This window comes from Cetorhinus maximus, chromosome 19 (genome assembly GCF_964194155.1).
Source record: "Cetorhinus maximus chromosome 19, sCetMax3.hap1.1, whole genome shotgun sequence".
In the NCBI taxonomy this organism is placed as follows: domain Eukaryota; kingdom Metazoa; phylum Chordata; class Chondrichthyes; order Lamniformes; family Cetorhinidae; genus Cetorhinus; species Cetorhinus maximus.
The window spans coordinates 58,113,805-58,137,349 of record NC_135897.1 but is presented as its reverse complement, the minus strand read 5'-3'; the positions used below and the strand labels follow the sequence as shown (position 1 = coordinate 58,137,349).

At 38.1% G+C, this 23,545-nt stretch overlaps 1 protein-coding gene across 8 annotated transcripts in view; it reads right to left on the bottom strand.

Moving 5' to 3' along the window:
• opa1 (OPA1 mitochondrial dynamin like GTPase) overlaps nt 1–23,545 on the bottom strand; it is a 133,233-nt gene that overhangs the window by 96,392 nt on the left and 13,296 nt on the right. For 3 of the 8 annotated variants that reach the window (XM_078563877.1, XM_078563875.1, XM_078563876.1), the window contains exons 5-13: nt 21,886–21,990; nt 18,903–18,956; nt 15,531–15,607; nt 12,899–13,009; nt 10,710–10,763; nt 8,064–8,168; nt 4,950–5,036; nt 4,666–4,779; nt 2,643–2,723 (exon numbers count right to left, since the gene is read on the bottom strand). In XM_078563877.1, coding sequence (XP_078420003.1) covers nt 2,643–2,723; nt 4,666–4,779; nt 4,950–5,036; nt 8,064–8,168; nt 10,710–10,763; nt 12,899–13,009; nt 15,531–15,607; nt 18,903–18,956; nt 21,886–21,990 — 788 coding nt within the window. The remainder of the gene's footprint in view (nt 1–2,642; nt 2,724–4,665; nt 4,780–4,949; nt 5,037–8,063; nt 8,169–10,709; nt 10,764–12,898; nt 13,010–15,530; nt 15,608–18,902; nt 18,957–21,885; nt 21,991–23,545) is intronic. The other 5 variants (XM_078563882.1, XM_078563880.1, XM_078563881.1 and 2 more) reach the window with 3 other exon arrangements.

The following is a 23,545-nucleotide window of genomic DNA, read 5'->3' as shown; positions in this document are numbered from 1 at the left end:
CAGCTGTCAAGATGATAGCAAGAGTGCAGTCAGTGTCAGAAAGGAGTTTGCAGCAGTGCAAATTTGGCAGCTTAGGTCTTCACCACCCTATGTTTAGGTGGGTGAAGTTAAGAATGGATATCATCAAGCAACTTGATAGCAAAGAGGCAACAAATGGGGTCAAAAGATGTCATGGAGGGGGAAAGCATATATGTGGAAATAGGTTCCATGCCTAAACCAATGTTACCAAGTGACAGGATAAAAGACTTGTTTTTATATAGCACCTTTCATAACCTCAGAACATCTTAAAGCACTTTCCTTCCAATGAAGTGCTTTTGAAGTGTAGTCACTGTTGTAATGAAGGAAATGCGGCAGTCAATTTGTGCACAGTAAGCTCCAACATGTGATAACGACCAGACAACCTGTTTTTTGATTATGATTATTGAGGGATAAATATTGCCTGAGACACCAGGGATAGCTCCCTGCTCTTCATTAAAATAGCACTGTGGGATTTTTTCTTACACCAACCTGAGGTGGTGATGGGACCACGGTTAACATATCATCCGAAGACAGCACCTTTGATTGTGCAACACTCCCTCAGTACTGCACTGTCAATTTACATTTCTGTGCTCACACTCTAGTGTAGTATCAAGGAAGTGCTGCACTGTTTAAGGAAGATGGTGAATAGGACAAGGATGGATCTTTGAGGAACTCCCGAAATGTGGGTGAAAGGTGGGAAGAGCAGTAATTGTTAGAGATATGCCAGCAATGACTGAATTGTTAAGACTTAAGTTAGGACAATCCCATGGAGCTAGACCACGAAGACCACCATGATGATAATGTGGTTAACTGCAAAGACTGCAGAGAGGTTGAGGACGACAAAGAATAATAATGAAGCATAGCCCCAGCATAAAGAATATTATCCGTGGCTATTTTTTTTTAAATATTCATTCATGGGATGTGGGCTTCACTGGCTGGGCCAACATTTATTGCCCATCCCTAGTTGCCCTCGAGGTGGTGGTGGTGAGCTGCCCTCTTGAACTGCTGCAGTCCTTGTGATGTAGGTACACCCAGTGCTGTTAGGGAGGGAATTCCAGGATTTTGACCCAGCGGCAGTGAAGGAACAACGATATATTTCCAAGTCAGGGTGGTAAGTGGTTTGGAGGGGAACTTCCAGGTGGTGGGGTTCCCATGTATCTGCTGCCCTAGTGGACAGGCTTTGGGGAGTCAGGAGGTGAGTTACTTGTCGCAGGATTCCTGGCCTCTAATCTGCTGTTGTAGCCACAGTATTTATATGGCTAGTCCAATTCAGTTTCTGGTCAATGGTAATGGTCAATGTGTTGATAGTGGGGGATTCAGTGATGGTAATGCCAATGAACGTCATGGGGCGATGGTTAGATTCTCTCTTGTTGGAGGTGGTCATTGCCTGGCACAAATGTTACTTGCCACTTGTCAGCCCAAACCTGGATACTGTGCAGGTTTTGCTGCATTTGAGCTCAGGCTGCTTCAGTATCTGAGGGGTCGCGAATGGTGCTGAGCATTGTGCAATCATCAGCGGACATTCCCACTTCTGATCTTATGATGGAAGGAAGGTCATTGATGAAGCAGCTGAGGATGCTTGGGCCGAGGGCACTACCCTGAGGAACTCCTGCAGTGATGTCCTGGAGCTGAGATGACTGACTTCCAACAACCATAACAATCTTCCCTTGTGTTAGGTATGACTCCAACCAGCGGAGAGTTTTCCCCCCCAATTCCCATTGACTCCAGTTTTGCTAGGGCTCCTTGATGCACACTCAGTCAAATGCGGCCTTGATGTCAAGGGCAATCACCCTCACTCTCACCTCACCTCTGGAGTTCAGCTCTTTTGTCCATGTTTGAACCAAGGCTGTAATGATGTTAGGAGTTGAGTGGCCCTGGCGCAGCCCAAACTGGACGTCAGTGAGCAGGTTAATGCTAAGCAAGTGCTGCTTGATAGCATTGTTGATGGCCCCTTCCATTACTTTATTGATGGCCAAGAGTGGACTTATGGGGCAGTAATTGGCCGGGTTGGATTTATCCTGCTTTTTGTGTACAGGACATACCTGGGCAATTTTCCACATAGCCGGTTTGATGCCAGTGTTGTAGCAGTACTAGAACAGTTTGACTAGGGGTGCGGCAGGTTATGGAGCACAAGTCCTCAGTACTATTGCCGGAATATTGTCAGGGCCCATGGCCTTTGCACTATCCAGTGCCTTCAGCTGTTTCTCAATATCATGTGGAATGAATAGAATTGGCTGAAGACTGGCATTTCTGATACTGGCGATCACCGGAGGAGGCAGAGATGGATCATCCACTCAGCACTGTCATTAAGTGCTGTAGGAGGGACCAACATCAGGTTGAAGGGTTCAAACAGCAAATTACTGGAGAGATAAGCTCACAGCTAGGAAATAACAACACATTCAAGAACCTTAGGACTGTTCTGACAAAAGGTCACAGACCTTAAACATTACTTCTATTTCTCTTTCTACAGATGCTACCTGGCCTATTGAGTATTTCCAGCATCTGCACTATTTTCCCTTTGATTTTTTTTTACCTTGTTCAGCAAGTTAACGGTGAATACACACCCTGTTTAGATCCTAATTAATCTTAATTAGTTAAGATAAACAAAGCCCATAAGAACTTACATCTTCATCTTTGGTGAGATCAAATTCTCGTGAGCTGTCTTTAAACATCGCCATATGGTGAGGTCCTTCGCTTAATGTCACCTGAATGAATTCAAATCCACAGAAATTATTTAACGAATAGGGGTCATTTTTGCTGAAATAAATCAACGCTAGTACACAAACACAAAGAAATGTCTTCCTTTTTATGAATTGTGTTTAACTGTTAAAGGCTTGCTTGCTTGAATCAGTAATCAAAATATATTTTAAACAAATTTTAATCAATAATATAACAAAAAATGGAACATTAGCTTAACAATTTTAACTTTAAGTGCAGTAAAAATGTCACTTACTCTATTCAAATGGCTATTTATTTAACAAATGCAACATGCTACATGTGTGAGAAATAAAACTTCCCAATCTGAAATTTGGTATCATTAAGTTATATTTCATTATATATAGTTTCTTATATATAAGTGGTTATCTCAGAAATCCAAAACATACGCCAAAAGTTGAGTAATATAAAAATGTGGAAATTATGAAGGGACTGTACTATTACTCGATTCAAGGCCCTGAACAAAAGTCCTGAATTAGAATATTTATTTAAGAGAATTTCATAATAACACAAAAGTACTGCTTTTCGAAAACATATTTCGAAAAGAAAGAAAAATGGAAATTAGTTCGATCTTAAGTTTTTTATATTTAACTCTCACTATGAAAGGCAAGCACTACACTGGAAAATAAAGAACTGCATCACTGGAGAAGACAAAGACTTATTAAAGTGGCTGTGGCATGAGAGGGGAATAAACTTATTTACCTGTTTACAGCAATTAAGACAAATAGTTCAAATCTAGCTTCTTTCCAAATTTTTTCAATGCAGGTGTGAAGTCCTTCACCACCACCACAACGGAGCAACTTCCTGTTTAGCAGCGGAACATCTGACTCATGTTTAGCAACACCGAGGGGAATCAATTATTAAACCAATTTGTTGACCTGCCAGTTTTTTCCACTGCCCCATTTCTCTTGAAGGTGTAGACACCTTGGTGGTGCCATAAACAGCAGGCAACCGCTGGTCTCCCAGCCACCTGCTCTTTCTCCCTGTGCAATCCTACTGTGCACTTGGTGGCTGAAGTAATGTGAAAGGCCTCTTGCCAATTTTCAATATCTAGTAGAAGTTGCTGGATAGCGACCGGGAACAGGTGCACCTATGAATTTCCCTCCTTACTGATTTGGATTCTGTAGCCAACTGCAGCACCCACACTGCTACCTGGGCTGAGATTAACACGACCAAACGTTCAAACATTTTGGTTTGAGAGATTCAGCTACACCCATCTCATTAGAGAACCATATACAGCATATCCATTTAAGTATTCATTTTCTATTATTTTTGAAATATAATGTCTTCTCTTCTTAGCACTAACATCTCCCAATTTAAGTGGCACAAAATTATCAAAAAGTATGTATCACTGACTTAAAATTTACTGTGTATTAAAAACTGGAAATACTTCAGCTCAAATGCTTGTTATAATATTTTTAAAAGTCTGCATCGCAAATAACCATAGCTTCTGTATCGAGGCCTTGTCGCACACCTATTTCATAGTTCTGACCATCGTTCCTGCTAAACTGTGCGCGTACGCGGTCACTCAGCAGCCTAGAAGGTACTGTGCAGGCCTTATTCTGTGATAACTACTGTGCGGCCATGCAAATAAATCGAAAGGTTGAAAAAACTGGCTGAGCACAAGAATAAAATTTCAAAGGGAATGTTGGTTCTGACATCAAAGGCAACAGTTTGATTAGACTTAATACATGGCATTGTACTATGTGTCAACAAATAGGGAGCAGTGCATTACTTTTTTTCTTAAGTGGTCCGCCAATGGTTCATTCCTCTGAAATGGGTCAAATCGAGGCTCTACAAATCAGCTTGAGAATTAGAATAATTTATAAAACTGCCAAAGCAAATGCTACTTATCCAAGGTTAAGTACACAGACTTTCTAGTGCTTACTCCCATATTCTATAGATTCCCCTTAACAAGTTCTAGCGCCTTACTTTGACAGGTGCACGAGTCATCATTTCACCAGATCCACGGGGAAATATCCTAGCTTGGGCAATCATTTCCAGAACACTGGTCTTCCCAGCACTTTGATCTCCGACTACAACTACCTAGAAGAAAGTAACTTGTACTAATTAAAAGCAAAACAGTGCAAGCTGACCTGAAAGTCATTTGCAAACACAGTTACATTTCTCAGTGTCAGACATGCTGTATTACCAACTCCAATTCATCCTAGGATACTCTTTAAAACAATTGGAAACAATGACAATTTCCTGCTCACCCTTGGGAGATGGTCCTGGGTGTTGTAGTTGGAATCATAATCCGATAGAATGTCCAATACTTCAGAATACAAGTCAATCAGGGACTTCTAGAAAAGGAAGAGTTCTTCTATTTAATGTGCAGAATAATCTAGTACAGTGTGCTATAAATCATCATAAAACTTAAGTGATACAGACAGTTGAATAACTTTTCAACTCAATACTTTCAAAAACATATAATTATTTAACCCTTAACGAATGTGTTCACATAACCAATGACAAGTACCTTAAAGACAAAGGGATGCATTCCTCAGAATTCGACCAAACTGGACACCCGGACAAGGGGGGATTAATTAAGGAAAGCCAGCACAGGTCTGTTAAAGGCAAATCATGTTTAACTAACTTGACTGAGTTTTTTTGATGAGGTAACAGATATCTGAGGGTGAGCATAATGCAGTTGATGTGGTATATATGGACCTCCAAAAGGCATGAGATAAAGTGCCACATAATGGATTTCCCAGCAAAGTTGAATGGAATAAAAGGAACAGCAGCAACTCAGGTATAAAATTGGCTGAGTGAAAGGAAACAGAAAATAGTGGTAAACAGTTGCTTTGCAGATTGGAGGAAGGTAGTCAGTGGTGTTCACCGGGTCAGTACAAGAGCTACTGCTGTTCTTTATATATATTAATGAACTTAGACTTGGGTGTTCAGAGCACAATATCAAAATTGGCAATGACAGAAAACTTGAATGTATTGCAAACTGTGAGAAGGATAGTGATAGGCTCAGAGGACACAGGAATTGTTGGATATGTGGCAGATGAAATCTAATGCAATTGTGAATCGATTGCGACAATTGTGAAGTGATACATTTTTGGTAGGAAGAATGAGGAGAGGCAATATAAACCAAAGGGTACAATTCTAAAGGAAGCGTAGGAACAAAGAGGCCTGGTGGTTTATGCACACAAATTGTAGAAGGTATCAGGGCAGGTTAAGAAAGTGATTAAAAAGATATGTGGGATCTTGGGCTTTATTATCGAGGCAAAGAGTACAAAACCAAGGACGCTATGATGAACCTTCATAATAATATTGGTTCGGCCTCAACTAGAGTAGTGTGTTCCATTCTGGAAGGACGTGAAGGATTTGGAGAGGGTGCAGAAAACATTTATGAGAATAGTTCTAGGGATGAGGGGTTTCAGTTACGAGGATAGAATGGAGGCGTTAGGGTTGCTTTCCTTAGAAAAGACTGAAAGGAGATTTAAGAAATTTACTCAAAATCATAAGGAGTCCAGACAGAGTAGATAGAGAGAAACTGTTTCCTTTGGTGAGGGTCGAGAACCAGAGAACACAGGTTTCAGGTGTTTGGTGCAAGAACCAAAAGCAACATGAAAAAACATTTTTTGTATGCAGCAAGAGATTAGGTTCTTGAATGCACTGCCTGAGAGGGTGGTGGAAACAGATTCAATTGTGGTTTTCAAAAGGGAATTCGATTAGCGCTTAAAGATTTTTTTAAAACTATGCAGGTCTAGGGGAAAGTGAGGGGGAGTGGGACTAGTTGATTTCCTCTTGCAGAGAACCAGCCTGGAAACTACAGGCCGAATGGCCTCCTCCTGTGCTCAAACCATTCTATAATTCTAAATTTCTGTAACATTCATCAATCCAAGCTCACTGAATTAATAATAATGATAAGAGGGATTGAAATTAATTAATTAAATCGTACAGAGCTCGCAACTACCTTTTAGTAATGGAAATAAAAGACCTAAGAAATATTTAAAATTTAGTGTTACTTTTCCTCTTCTATATAGATTTGTGATTCTCCATCTTTACACTGAGTACAGAGCTGCTCTGCATCTGCTATCAGCTACAAAAACTAGTGTTGACCATTTCAACAAGAATAAGCTGGATCAACATCTTTCTGGTGGAGGTACTAACCAGGCTGCATCCAAAGTGAAACGTTTTGGTATTAGCCAGGAGAATGGTGGCTGTGGAATTGGAAACGCAGCACCTTGGGCTGAGCTGGTAGAGAGAAAGTTCTTAATGAGGATACAGATGGAACCAAATGAAAATGAGCTTTAGCTCCTAATTCTTTCATTTCACTACATCATGCTGTTCCATTCTGAATGCATCATGCTGATTCTCCGAAACCCATTTGACTTAAGAATGAGGAAATAGAGTGATCATAGAATTAAAGCTTTCCTATGTACAGTCGCCCTCTCAATGTTCCACCAGCTGAAAACAAATGGAGAGTGAGTAACAATAGAGAAATCTTAGCAAATTTAACTTAATGTCAATAACACATTCAGAGACCAAGAGGAAAGAACTGTTTGGATAAAGAGAGCTTTAAACTTGGCCAAACAAGCAAACCAAAATCTTCCTCAATGTCCTTTGCTTCAGAAAATGACTATTCCTCGCACTGAGTTTCCATTATCTAGCTGAACCCTTGAGCATCTGCTGGTACCTTTACATTGTGGCATTTCAAACACACCTATCATCGTCCTCTGAATAACGAGCAAACAAAGTTTTTATTTACTTGCAACCTAAACACTGTATGAAAAGTGTTGAACAGCAGGATTCCAAAGCTATTGCTACAAAAGCTAAATACTGTGGACACTGGAAATCTGAAATAAAAACGGAAAATGCTGCAAATACTCAGCAGGTCTGGTAGTATCAGTGGAGGAGGAGTAGAGTTAACTTTTCAGGTCTGTTGACACTTCAACAGAATTGTTTTTCTCTTACGGATACTGCCAAACCTGCTGAACATTTCCAGCATTTTCTATTTTTATTCCAAAATACTGTGGCTGGTCGATAAGTGCAGACCCTTCTTTCATTGCTGTTTGTGGGAGCTTACTGAATGTAAATTGGCTGCTGCATTCCTTACAGTGACTACATCTTAGAAGTACTTGGCTAAAGGTAAAATGTTCTGGGACATATCACATTGTGAAAGGTGGTATATAAATGCAAATCTGTTTTTCTTTATAACTTAACAATATTAATATTTCTAAAGCAGCTGATGAATAGTGCAGATATTTTAATCATGAATTGTTGAGAAATTGAATACAAGTCAACTCAGTTTTTGGAATAGTGATAAAATGTTTTATTTTCTAAATACTTCCATTCCCAGAGCTGAAACACATCTTCACCTTCATTTTCCGTAAGTGAATGCCTTTGTCATCTTTCTGAAGAGCCTGTTTTCGTAGTTCTTTATTTTCTTTCTCTAGACGTTCAAGGATTTTTTGATATTTCAGCTATAAAAAGGAAATAAGAGGAAAAGACAAATCATTTATGTTATTTTGCATAAGTGAACCATAAATTCTGGTTAAACTTTACAAGAAAAATATGCTTTTTTGGTAACTGCACGGAACTGAAAATTAGTTTCTTCATCAATTCCACTCAACCAGAGTTGTCCAATACATTAGCCACTAGCCACATGGGGCAAAATGGGAATCCAGATGTGGCTAATTAGATTAAATGAAAAATGAGTAATAAATAGTGTAATTGAGCATGTGATTTTGGTAATCATTCATACAGTGTGTGCATGTGCAATTTAGTCATTTTGTGCATCTATTGATAGCATGGTAAGACGAGAAGCAGAGTATTTTTTTATTGTATGTAGTTTACTGTCTTGGTTACTGCTTATTAGTTATCCTAAAATGGTGTGTAGCACAGGCTAAAGAAAAAAATCTGACTTTAGCACCTTGGAAGCAGCAGAAATAGAGGGGGTATTGCACCATGGTCAGCTTAACCAATCAGAATAATTACTCCAGTCCAACAGATTAAAATACACCCAACCACTAACAAGCAGCTCCAACATGTCCTGAACAAAGAGCAGGGACGAGTCAGGAGTGTCTTATCTTGTGAGTCAACATTTTCAGCAATCACTGATGAAGTCAAAGTCCTGTTCTCAACTGCTGGATAAAACCTAGAAGCTGTACAAAGGTGTGTTGTCGCAGATAAATGGCACAGCCAAGCTTTAGTGAAAGAGAAAGACTGCAAAGTTTGGCACTGAATGGTGGTAGATGTTTGTTAAATAAATACATAGTAAGGCATTTTCTACAAAATGTAGTGCATGTGGCTAAAACAGTATCAATGTAAGCATGCCTGTGACTAGTCAGTAATTTCTACTGAACCACTTAAATTGATGATATTCAGAGGCAAATTCATCTTCTCTCTGATACTGACATCTACAATGCATATTTCATACACATGACAATGCACTGATTAATATGCAAAAATAAACTATGCACTTGTAACAGAAATCAGCTCAGGACACAAAGAATGAATTACCTCTTGTCAACAAAAGGAGGTTCTAGCAATGAGCGAATCTTAAAGAGGATTGGCATTTTTTGGAGGATAATTAGGTGCATAGGAGGATAATTTCTTTAGTGTTAGGTTTAAGGCGGTAAAAATTAAGAACTCTTTATTCTGTTTACCTCCCCGTTTTTAGTTGGTTGAGTTTTCTAACACAGGTCTTTTATATCTAGCACTGCAAAAATGAAAGGCATCAATCCCAAACTCATAAACTCAGGAATTCTATAAGATGATGACCAGATACTTTTTAATTTTTCCCCTCTTGGACACCATCTAGAAGCTGACTGTTTTTATAAAGACAACGGCCCACATATCTCTAAACAAAATAATGACAAATTCATAGCACCACCATTGTTAGAGCATAAAGAGTATCACCAATTTGCCCTCCTGAATCTTCCCATTGTGTATAATGAAAGTGCCATTAATACAAATTAATCTCAACACAGGCATTGAAGAGCTGGCAATTCATATGGTTAGGACATTGTTAAATGAAGTGAATTATGGTCCTGAAATGCCACTCAACTTTGGAAGCCAGAAAGGGGACAATGAAACTGTGGAGTTTCTTGAGATTTATTAAAACTTTACTTTTTTTTCCCTTTGCCAGTCTCATTTTTCTCTTAATCCTCTCTCATAGCTTCTCTTTCTGTATATAATTTTACTCAAATCCATCCGGTATCCTTTCCCATCGTTTATTCTGTTTCTTTCTTCATCTTTAAATCTCACTGGTTAAGGAGGCCATTTGGACCCAACGTTCATGAAGTCGCAGATGCTCTGTTGCCTCTCCATTCTCAATCTATATTTTCGGCAATTTGCAGCACAAAAGTACAATCTGAAGGAGGTGGTAAAAATCCAATCTTATCATGATTTGTATCACTCCAGCAATTTCTGGGCCACTGGATGTCTTGAAGGTTGAAAATGTAACTTTTCTAAGAAACTAGAATGGCCATTTCTCAATGATAATAATCTCTGCTCCATGTTCTCCCTTCCAACTTCCACATCACTATTTTGGAAGTATCAAACCTTGTGGCATTATTGGCTCTCGCTTTTTAAATTTGGAACATTATCTGACATGTCCTCAAAAGCAAGGCAAGGCTTACCACCATGAAACAACTTTTAAGTCTCATGATCTAACAGCTTTTGATGGTCTTAAACAAATAACTGCCTCTAGGACATAATTGTGCCATGATTTACTGAGAGCTTTCGCTATCCATTTTCCCAAAACATTCTTGGATCCAACCTTAAATTGAGTGCATAATGGCGTTGAAAATGGTGCAGCAGCCCTGACATTTTAAATAAGTGTGTCAATAGTGTCTCAGTATAACTAGGATAATAACATCACCAACTTTACAACATGTTTGAAGTTAGAGGTAAGTTATTTGTATTACAGCAGAGAATGCATGTTAGGTTTTCCCACACATTATTCAAAACCTGAATGTAAATATCAGTTGCGTTCAGAGTTTAATATTCACATCCACTACCTGTGTGCGGAGAAGCTCTTCTTGCAGCTGTTCAGCTTTGTCCTTGTCTGATACCTGAAAAAACAGTGAAGGAAATTAAACACCCAAACAAAAGAAAACTGTTGGAAAGAGTTCTTAGGCCTGGTCATTCCAACACTACAGAAAACAAGATCAATTCACAAGCAATGTTTTCCTTTAACTTAACATCCTAGCAGCAAATTCAACTACAGCACATCACAAATCTACCAAAATTCCAGGTGAAACCTCAAGGTTATAGTCAAACTTTATTACAGCCACCACATATTTAAATCTAATTCATTACTTTTGTAAAATATGGCACTACAATTAAACTTCCTTATTACAAATTTGTAGATGTTAGCACAGTAACTTTGCAGGGGTTAATTTTATTTGGGCCCAGGTTCCTCTCTGGACTTCAGCCAGATCCGTGAAAAATGTCCATTACACTGAGAATTATGTATTGTGAGCCTGTTATAATAAGTTTGCTCATAATGGTACATTATTTGAACTTTCGAAAATTTCAATGAATAGTTAACTATTAGTAAACAATTAATTAAATAGCAATAATTTTGTAACTTACAATACTAGCATATAACTAGTATTGTGGATCAGCTGCCCAGCATAGAAACCATTCAATTTTAATTTCCACTGATTCCAATGGTCAGGAAGACATGATGGGAATCCAATTCACCATGCCAGCTTTATGCCCAAGCGGCAAGTTCAAAATCTACCCCCCTGTTTTTGCACAATTAAATCTGTGTTTGTATTTTGTCATATTATTAATTCACCCTGATTAATCCAAATTAGACACATGGCAAATACATATCTGATACAGCATGATGTTAGAATATGACAACAATGAAAAACTCGTGGAAATACAGGAGGTTGAAATTTTCAGAAGTGCAATCCTTCTCAAAATTAACAATCAGTCCAAAAAAAAAGACCTGTCTATTAACAGTGTGCAAAGTCTAATTTGCCACGAGATGCATTGATATTGTTTATCAATTGCTATCACAATTTGCATTTTTACATTAACGCTTACTGAATTAACAGATATCAGAGAGAGGGTTAGAAACTAGTCTGTACTTTTGTATCCATGGATTCTACCATAGATCAGGTATGGTATTGAGTAACAGCAATGCAACACAACCCAGGCCTCAAAATGTACAGCATGCAGAACTAGAAATTATTTCCAACTACCAACAAACTAACTTCAGACAGTTGGATGTAATTTCATGAGCTTTATTTAAATTGTATTAATACAGGTTGCATAACTAAAGGATAACAAGATATTATCCTCCATGTTCCATCATCCTTCATAAATAAAGATTGCTCAACAAAAAACCTCATGGGAGTGGTACAGCATATATATTTCCATTTTGAAACCCAAATAATTCAGTACTTTATCATTCAGGCCATCTATAAGTATGCAGAGGTGAAGATCATGAGAATATAATGAGCCGGTGTCTCATGGCAGATAGAATTAGAGTATACAGCACAGAAACAGGCCTCCTACACTCCGCTCCAGGATCCTCCCAGCCCTCTTTATCCAACCCTGTCAGAATATCCTTCCATTCCTTTACATGGATGCAAGCTCATTTGGTCAAGTTAAATAGAGGATAGCAAACCATTAAATTACAATGATCAAAACAGTTAAACAAACCTAAACTATGTTTCTAAATAATGGATTCTCCCAGGCCAGTCCCAAAGGAAAGCAGTTTCTATGTGAAACAAAGTTTCACTTTACAGTAACTAAACCCTCATTAATTTTTGCTATCAAATACATGAGTTGCAACTTCTGGGCCATTTCAAACCTAGGTAGATGAGTTAGAATGCATCCACAAATTCAACATATATATATGCTAATTAAAATATGTTAGGAGTTTTTGTAAAATAATGCAATTGAGTGCAGGTAATTTGTGAAAGTAGATCATAAACTTCATGCACACAATCCATGAATGACCAAAAAATTAGTAAAATTGTTTGCACATATTCATAACAGCTCATTTCCACTGTACATTAAAAGAATTCACGGGTTGTTGTTCATAGATAGCCATTTCTCAATGAATTTTTAAATAATATTTCCTTTAATATGCAATACTAATGAGCATTTCAAATATGCACAACATCCTTAAATGATCAACGCCAAGCAATCAAGCTTGGTTTTCCCAAATGATGGTTCAATCTATCACCTTTCGTTTCTGTTGAGAGGAGCCAGAGCTTAACTGTTCGGCGACCCTGCGTGCTGCTTCTTCATGCTCCTGGATTTGCTGCTGGATTAGAATGAGCTCCCCAAGCACACCCTTCATGAGGTTTCAATGGGTAACGGAAAGAGTTAGGTTGGAAAATAAAAAAAACACAACATAAAAGACAAATGAACACTTGGAAGGAATGGGAAAGTATGTAGTGCTTAATGAATAAAGGACTGCTGCATTTGGTACCCATGAGCAAGGGGTAAATGAGCTTAGCAAATCCAGTTTATAATGTGCCAATACTTAGGCTCAGACAAAAGAACTCCCTGAAAGTTATATCATCACAACTATTGCAATACTTCCATTATACATAATAAGTAAACAGTTACAGTAAAAACTCCTATAACCTTAGATAACACCATGACTTCTGCAGAAACATCACAATGAATACAGAGCAATTCCAACAGTGGGAAACAATACAGTAATCATTAATGTGTTACAAAATTGAGGTTTATAAGATTGTTCTGTTTTAACCTGTATCTTTAATTTTTATGTAAAGTAGAGGGGTCATGTGACCTGTTCCAAATGCTGCTTGATAACGAGTCTGGTTTAGTTGCTATGGGGATAAGAGGCCCAAGTCAAGGAACTTGTTGAAAGGTGCAAAATTCTCACAACTGGGACAAAGAGTCAGGGGCAGCTGTGCTAACCAAATATAGACTCATTGGCTTCAGGCTTTTGGGCAGATGAGAAAAAGAGAGGAAAAACAGGAGGTTCTGTGTGGTCAGCAGAGAGAAAAGGCTGCTTGACTTTTGTGAGCCACCGCAGCCGGATGTGAAAGTACGACAGTCTGTAGTTGAAGATGTGCATCCTGCAGCCTTCTACAGATTCCGGGAGATTTGTTCTGGCATGGCCAGGGGGAAGAGGAATCATCTGGACAGGCTTTACTGCTGTTGGTGATTTCAAGGAGCTTTCTGAAAACTTAAGAAAGTGCCTATAGACTGTCACTCGTGTGGGGAAACGAGGATATGGGAACTTATTGGAAGCTGGGAGTACTGTGGACTGTTTACTAAAAGAACTGTAACTCCATGGGCAGTGTGATGGGTGATAAGTATAAAAGGGGAATGTCACTTTCTGTAGTTAAAGTATAAGTTGCCTACAAAACAAAAAGTGTTCAGTGAATAATGTTTTATTTTAGTAATTTGTTGCAGTAAAAGGTTTAAAACGTGAAATCTTGCCGGGTCAGTCTTTCAGCTAATAACTGGATGTTTGAATTTCTTTTTAAAAGTTATCGGTGGGAAATAATAAATAATTTTGCAGAAGGTTGCAGTCCAATCAGCACCAAATCTTATTACGCTCTTTGCTCTACAAAAAATTGCACAATATAGCATATTGAAAATTCTGAATGTCTTCAGTTTTGTTTAGGTTACAAATGACTCATTTAACATAAAAATTGAAAAGCTAATTAAATTTTAATAACCAACATTTAAATGCAATTCGACCTTAGTGTAAAACTACCAATGCAACTTAAACTATCTATGCAATTAAAAGCCTTGTGAGTAGTACACATTACACTTCATATGTCTGACAAGTCATAAAGACAAGTCAGAATAACTACCAGCAACCATATTGCTTTGTGACTTATCCTAGTATATACTTCTACAAATAAACACACCCATAATTAAAGAATTCTAAAAAGAAATAACACTTCCTAGTACAATTACCCATTGCATTTTATCCTATAGTCAACAATTTTTGCCTCCACAGCTCTGCCCTTCACACTTTCATCACCTTTCCTCAAGTTCCTTTTCTTCTTCTGATTCTTCAGCATCATGCTAATTCTGTGGCCTCAATACAACTGTTATGAGCCCCTCACCCTTTACAATATGAGCCTCACTGTCCATGTAATCTTTTAGACATTGGTGAGCATTGTTGCTAACTCATACAGCCATTCGGGGTTATTCCACTGTCACCATTTCCTATAAGCAGCACAATGGGACGCCAGCCTAGATTTCCAAAATATATATAAGTTATCTATTGTTAGTAAAGCAGGGACAAAGTATCAATTTCCTCTAACTGACCAATCAAAAATTTGATATGTTCAACATTCATAGGAAAATTTATCATTTACCAATATCTCTCAATCATCGTACTAGGGTAATGCCTTCTGAGTTTGGCCTGCACTTCAATTTGATGTTAAATACAGATTAATCATATTATCAATGAAAATATGAAAGAATTCACTTTGTAATTTGGCTTATTAGGAAGATAAACACAGCCATAAAGTATCAAAACACAAAATACAATTTACAGAATTTCCTTAAATTGCGTGCTAAGCAGATGAAGGAATCTTGTCCATCCTGTAAAAATTCATATCTGGAGAACAGAAATGTTTCATTGATACAGATAAAGCAGCTCATGTTGAATATGTGCTCAGCCACCCTTTTCAATTGGAATATATATCAGATTTGACCACATTTTTGTCCCACACTTAACTTCAACTGGTTTGCAACAATTGATGATTTTACTTCTTCTCAATTATTCAATGTTTAAGGTAATCAAAATGCTAACTCCCATCATTCTACACTTAGGCAAATAACTTAAGAACTCCACTAGTTTCTAACCATAAACTTGCCTTCTTGTACTGTTTCCCATTGTTGTCAAACCCTTGATTATCAGATGCTTTCATAGTAGTCGAACTTTCTGCAGAATCTGCAATAAACCACATAAGAGTAGGCTAAGTTTTATGACACAGTAAACCAATTAGAATGTTGAATACCAAAACAATTAATTACACTTAAAGGGAAAACAGCAGTGAGTAAACCTGTGAACAGCAATATGAAATTTATTAAAATATTGATCCCCAAAGTGAGATTTGAAAATTGTATACTGCCTAATTTTAATGGATGACCCACAATGTTATAATGTCAGCTAGAAGGGAGAGATTGTGGGAAGGTGAGAGAGGGGAGTGTGGAAGAGAAAAAGAAAACATAAGGGATGGGGCATCGCAGGGAAGGGGGAAAGCAAATCATGACAGGTTAACTTGGACAGCCAAGGGCAAAGCACTCCTCCTCCTCCTAGCCCACAAGCACTGCTGGAAAAGCATTCGGCTGCTGCAGCTGGCTCTTCTTGCCTCCCTTCAGCTGGAAGAGGTTCTTTGTGCCCTGGAAAACCCTGCCCACAGCCACTAAGTTCAAATGGCTGCTAAAATCTGAAGCCCGTGGCCTCATTAATAAATTAAAATACTGACCAAAAATCATCTATATAATTAGTCATTCTTTTACGAATACAGGATCATCCCAAGAACAAATAAAAACTGAGCCAAATTCCAAATCACATTGATTAGTCCATGTCAACTATGTTTTGTTTTTAAATTCATTCACAGGATGTGGGTGACACTGGTAATGCCAGCATTTATTGCCCATCCTTAATTGTCCTCAAAAAGGTGGTGGTGAGCTGCCTTTTGTACAGCTAGAGTTCATTGGTGAAGGGGCTCCCATAGCCGTGGGAGGAAGAGAGTCCCAAGGTTTTCATCCCAGCAACGATGAAGGAACAGTGATAAATTTCCAAGTTTGGGTCGTGTGCATGGTGGAGGGAAACTTGCAGGTGGGGCATTCCCATGCATCTGCTACCCATGTCTTTTTAGGTGGTGGAGATCGCAGGTTTGGGAGATTCTGTCAAAGAAGCCTTGGGGAGTTGCGGCAGTGCATATTGTAGCTAGTACATACGATAGCACGGTGTGCCAGTAGAGGAGGAAGTGAAGGTTTAAGGTGATGAATGGGATGTCAATCAACTGGGCTGCTTTGTCTTGGACTTTAATCATGTGGTCAGCAGGGGACACTTAGATTAATCCATAGCATTTCACAACAAACACAGAAAGCAGCACATTACATATCAAAACTGAAAATCTGAGTAAGTTGAGACAACTTCAAGCATTTAAAAATTGTAACTGACATTTCAACTGCACTGAAATCCTGGGCCTAATCAAGCTCCTGGTGTTTGCTTGGACACAATCTGAGCGCCATCCCTTGCAGGGGTATTAGCAGCTGAGCTTAATCAATTTAGATATTTTTTTTATCATTCTGTCTGAGCAACATCATGAGCAATCAACCAACATATATAAAATATTATCCAAGAGCTTACTGATACAATAAGTCACTATTAGGTATTATGTTGTGAAATCAACTGACCATACCAAATAATAAAATAATTGTTAGTGGTGCATAAATAGGCTTATTTCACAAGGAAGTTAAAAGCATACGTGATTTATTCATGCTCCAAACACTGATAAAGTAGGAAATCTTTCCCACAGCCAAATGATAACACCATGGTGGGCAAATACTAAACATTTCATGTTCTGAAATATTCAAAATTTAACATTTAGCATATTGAAGCTCTCACATCACAGTATCTGCATCTATTTTACTGGTATTTTCTATCTGCATTACCTACATGCAAAGAAGCAATGAAGTGACTCGGTTGCATCTATCAAGTGGAATGGGGAGCATGGGCCATTGGGCTAACATGTTATGTACGAGTGGTTACAATATTTTTGAATGTGATAATGTATTGTCTTTCTTTTATAACAGCTTTCATAGAGTATTTATTTTGCAGTGAGTGATTTGTGAAATAAGGAACACTTGGAAGAGGGATAATTGAGTTGAAATGTAGTTAATCACACACTACAATATTTTGGTTGGCAACATTTCTCAAGGAATGCAAGTGTTATCTTTAAATATATGTAAAGTTACTTCAATTTTAATTGGTGGCATTTACAGATAATAAAGCCTCATGATAAGCTTCTAATTAGCACAGAAGAATTTTCCCTTCTTACTCTTTAAATTTCTATTTCTGGCTGTACAAAAGTGAACAAAATTACTTTTTCTGCCCAGCAGTCAATTCTAAAAAATGATTACTGCTCGAGATTTTAGAAACAGAATAAGCACCAAAAAAAGCTATGAAATACACACCTGCAGGCAAAAAATGCTCCTGGTATTGTTTGTCTAATCTGCAGAGTCATAAATTATTTAAAACCATTTATTTATTTTTGAATTATACAATGAAATTTACTGTATCTGGGATTACCATAACTTCTATTTTGCTAATATTGAAAAATGTTTCCCTTTAGGCAATTACAATTCCATGCAAGGTAAAAGGGTCAATTACCTCTAACTATTAAAATGAATGGTTCCCATTGTAAATGTAATACATTAAACTGTTAAGAGAGCTGACAATATGGAGCCTTTGTGGCAAGTTTTTGAAACATACTTCATTCACGAAGATAAACTGAAGTATTTTCCTTACAACATTATTACTTGGCAATACTCACCTTCACTCGGCTAAATATTTTATTGTCCACTTACATTCTGGTTTATCTCTCTGTGACATGCCTACATGCCTGTGCTTAAATATGATAACTCTGAAAATATTCTTACACTAAAAAATTAATTACATTTAGTTCATAACTGAACATAATTTGTATAAATTGCTACTTTAGTTTTACATACAATATTTCACAAAGAAGTTACTGAAGTCAAAGGAGGTAAATGAGCAGAAAATTATTACCAGGTCTTTCAGACAACTTGAAAATATTTTTTGGGCAGATTTTACTAAGCAACATTTACATAAAAATAATCTGTTGTTGAGTGCAAGAAAACCCAGTTAATTCTTGTTAAACAGAATTTCAGTTTTTTGCCCGAGGTTTAATTCTAATGCTGCTGTAGGCAGACGCAGGCCACATTCCAGTAATGCTTTAGGGGCTGAGTTTGGCTTGGAAATGGTGAGTTACTTTCAAATTTGTGTTTTGCAATCACCTAAAGGAAAACATTTTTAAACAGCTAAATGGAAGTTCCAAATCTCAAATTTAGTCAACAATTTCAATGGCATATGTAAACATAAAGCAAGTAGCTCTAAACGATGTATGATACTGTAGATAAGACAAAAAGTATCAGCGTTTTTTTTCAACTGTAAGTAGGTGGGTTAATGACAACAAAAGTGATTCACACACCTAACAACAGAAGCAGATGAGAGACTCCTTTGACTTCATTATACAAACTTTCACCTGTAAAAAGGCAGCAAAATGAGAAACATAAATATAAGTCACATCTTCAACTAGTCTGCCCGATGCACAAATTGACTGAAAACACATGGAAATGAGTATGCCACTCCATATTAATACAGCTCGTCACCAAAATCTGAAATGCTGCATTCTTGTCATTTTCTACATGGCGTGGAACAGATTTTTTCAGTAATGTGTGGTAGAAATAGATCAGACCGTTCTTCAGCATTATCTAATGTTATCATCTTAAAAGAAAAACTTTCTACATTTGCCTTTTAATAGGATTTATGATACTAATATTTTTGATGCATTTACTTTACATTCCTATTCTTTCCAGTATCCTATCTCAACAAGAATGTCCCGTCCCATCACTGTAGCATTAGTGCAACAATCCTCAACAAGATATTAATGACGACAGCTCTCTCTGAACAAACATACACTTAAAAGTAACATTACTTTGTGTGCTTCACCATGCCATCACATACTATCAATCAACCCATTCGCAAAATGGTACTATCTGACCAATTATATGCCATTGAACTTCAGCTATTTTGGGACAACACTACAATTAATCAAGGAGAAGTCAGACATTAGTGTGGATAATAGTGTAAGCAGTTTTATTCTCTGAAGAAGAAATCGGAATACATCTGGTGTAAATATTTTGCTCATCAGTTACATAGCATTTTAATCATTGCTATAGGGTTTCTTCCCCATTGTGAAAACATAACCTATAGTGTACATTTTTTTAAAATGTTGTTTTCAGCCATTTTTTAAACCTCCACATATACTTACTGAGAAGATTTCAAAAAAGGAAAAGACACAAAATCAGGCACATAGGCAAAGTTTAAGGTGCTCAGCACTGCTATATCTGAAATCTGCCGATTCACTAATTCAACTGAATCAGCAACGAATGAAATTATATAATAACAACTTGTATTTATATAGAAGCATTAATATAGAAAACCATCTAATGCCACATCACAGAAGTCCAATCAGGCAAAAATAGTTGCCAAACAAGATGTAAGGAAGGGTGACCAGAAGTTGATCATAGAGGTTTTATGGTCTTGTTTATAGATATATGAAGGGTCTTAAAGGACGAGAGGGTAGTTGCAGAGACAGAGAGAGCTAGGGACGGAATTCCAGAGCATGTAGCCTAGGTAGCTGAAGTCATGGCTTCCAATGGCGGGGTAAAGGCAGGGGTTATGCAGGACAGACACAGAAGAACGGTGAGTTCCGAGAAAGGGATTCGTTGAGCTGGAGGAAGTTACAGGGACAGGAGGGGCAGGGCAACAAAGAGATTTAAATACTGAGATAAGAATTTTAAATTGGAGATTTTGGGGGACTAAGCAAGTGTAATTAAGGACCAGGATTTGGTGGAGCATAGGATAAGGGCAGCAGAGCTATAGGTCAGCTAAAATTTACAAAGCATGCTAGATGGGAGGACAGCCAGGAGAGTACTGGAATAGTTAAGTCTTGAGGTGACAAGACTATTGATGAGAATTGCAGCAGCAGGTGAACCAAGGCAAGGGAGGATATGGGCAATGTTAGGGAGGTGGATGTAGTCTTTGTGATGGTGAGGATATGGAGTTGAAAGCTCAGCTTGCAATGAATGCCAAAGTTGCAAATAGTCTGGTTAAACCTGCAGGAAGGGGAATAGAATCAGAGGCAAAGACACAAGATTTTGTGGTGAAGCGAAGTCAACGGCTGTGATTTTTCCAATGTTTAACGGAAGCAATCTGCAGCTCATTCGAGACTGCATGTAGGACAAGCAGCCTCATAACACAAAGCAGTTGAGAGAAGTGGAGGAAAGGGCATACAAATGGAAACTGACCCTACGTCTTCAGACAATATAGCCAAGGGCAGCAGGTAGATGAGGAAAAGGCCAAAGATAGGCCCCTGGGACAACGTTTGGAGGTGACAGTGCAGGGCAAAAACAGAAGCCATTTCTGGAGATGCTTTAGCTGCGATGTGATGTGTGAAACCCCTCTTTTTGAGAAGTAGGATGAGGAAATGGTTTTGAAAGGAGGGTGGCAGTACCTGAGGAGAGGGAACCATTTACATAGTCAGCGAACATTGAAAATAAGACAGGAAGCCAATGGTCAGCAGTTTAGTGGGTACGGTATCAAGGGAGGAGATGGGCGCCCTAGATAAGATGTAGTGGTTGTTTACATAAACTAGAATTCAACCACTACTTAAGTGAAGTTTGTCTATGTATTTAGAAGAGCACTGTTCACTTGTTCCTGTATTATACTCGACATTTGTTTAGTATTTTGGACAGTGGACTTGATAAACCATGCCAGGATTTCACCAAGTTTTGAGCTTTAATCTGAAATAATCTGAAGTTTTTTCCCCTCCCATTATGTATCAAACAGTATGTTCTCTGAAGAGATCAGAACAATGTGAGAACAGGGGATGCTTCAAATAAACCTGCTCAGAAAACAAAGTTAAGTTAGAATTTTTAAGCAATCAGCTCTTATATTCAAAATGGAATGCCACTTAATTACCTGCAGGTTGGTGTGGTGTGCTGCACATTCTATTCTATCACATGATGCTTCATGGCTATTTTCCAGAAAGATTTAAAAATCTTATGGTTTTATTTTTCGAAAAATGGTTCACATTGTTGTTGCATTTTGCCGTGCTTTTGGAAGGAGGATGTGTACTCCGTGTTGGCATTTTAGTTACAGTTGCTCATATCCTGCAAAGATCAATTATCTTTCCTCATCTGCTTGTTTAACATTTTCCAGGGGCTTGTGCTTTAATAAATTGCTATTTACTGCTAATTTATCACTCTCTAAATAACTAAGATTTGCAGCAAATCAGCAGGTTCCCTCAGCATAATATGTAAGAAATACACACCAAGCATCATGGTGGACTGACCACCTTCAATACCTCTACAAATAGCTTTTATGGCATATTTCAAACAGATACCAACCTGGCGATAGTAGACTTTTGAGATGATTCAGGCTTTCTCCAACCTTATCAAAATCAGGTAGCAATTTAGCAAGTTCTGCATCAGAGAAGATTTCCCTAATTTTTTCTAAAAAGAATTAAAAATATATTAATGTGCATATTTTACATTTGTATTCACTGTTCTCTTCAGCCGGAAGCAGTTACAACATAAGAACAGGGAGCAACAGTCGGTCATATGGCTCCTTGAGCCATTCAGTAAAATCATGGCTCATCTTCTATATCAATTCCACTTTCCCAACCTATCCAGATATCTCTTGATTCCCTTAATACCCAAAAATCCATCAATCTCAGTCTTGAATATACCCAACCACAGCTCAGTGGAGTAGAAAATCCCAAAGATTCACAATCCTCCGATTGAGAAATATCCCCTCATCACAGTCCTAAATGGGCAACCCCTTATCCTGACACCATGACCCCGAGTTCTGGACTATTCATCCAGGAAAACAATCACTTAGTTTCTCCACCAAGACCAAGGTTTTTCTTTTGGGGTAGTGGGGGGTGAGGTTTAGTGTGAAGAGGGAACACAGCCTTAATTTTTGCAGAGGTATTCAGGTAACCTCCCTCTAACCAACCCATATTAACATGCAGAAACAAAATATTTCCTTTTTAACTTATAACATCATTTTAAAAGATAAGAAAAGCCTATACAGCGTGTCAAGGGAATCAAAATTGAACAAAATTGCAAGCTCTTATTTCTTCCAAAAAGAATCACAGTTGATTTTGATTTCCTAATGAAAAAAGCCTAGAAATCATTAGATAACGTATCACGTTAATAAGGTTGAGTTTGAAAAATGGCATAAAGTCCAAAACTATTAAGTCATCCACCTGTTTAAAAATAAAAATTTAGGTGTACGTGCTATTATATAAGGGCTGGAATTTGTGGTCAGCGGTGAAGAAACAGCACTTGCTGCTGCACTCGAAGGAAGCTGTCTACTAAGATTCAGCACATCAGTTTCAATTTGGCACCATTGAAGGGATTTCCAGGCATCCAACAACAGTGATGTCGTCAAATAAGGTAAGCAGCTAATCAAATCGAAGCATTCTCTCAGACAGCAAACCAGGAAGTAAAAACCACTGAATCCCTTCATGTTTAATTTTTAAATTTTACAGATAATTAAATAAACGATTGGAACACAAACATTGGACTGAGGCAGAAGCTAAAATATAAACAAACTTATAAAAAAACATGTAATTTCTTATCATAGTGGAGAAATTTGGCATTCAGCAATTATACAACTGTTCTTTCAGGACCAGTAAGGCTTTTTGGCAGTATTTGTGAACTTAGAATGCCATTAAAATCCCAATTACACCCGATTCATCAAAGTAACTTTTTCAAAGATTCTAAGGGTTTTCAAGGCTACGGGCAGAATATTGCCGTTGGCGTGCAGCGGTGGGCCCAGCACGCCGACACGTAAAATGATAAGAGATGACGTCAGGCGTGCGTCCTGACGCCATCGCATATCATTTTGATATTGCGCTCGTCGGGCCAGCGCCAGAGGCGGCTGCGCACCTGCTGAACTGTCAATGGCCTATTAAGGCCATTAAGAAAGCGATTTACCCTATTAACAACACTGCCCGTGCGACCTTAAGGTTGGCAGGCAGGCAAAGAGACCAAGCAGCTT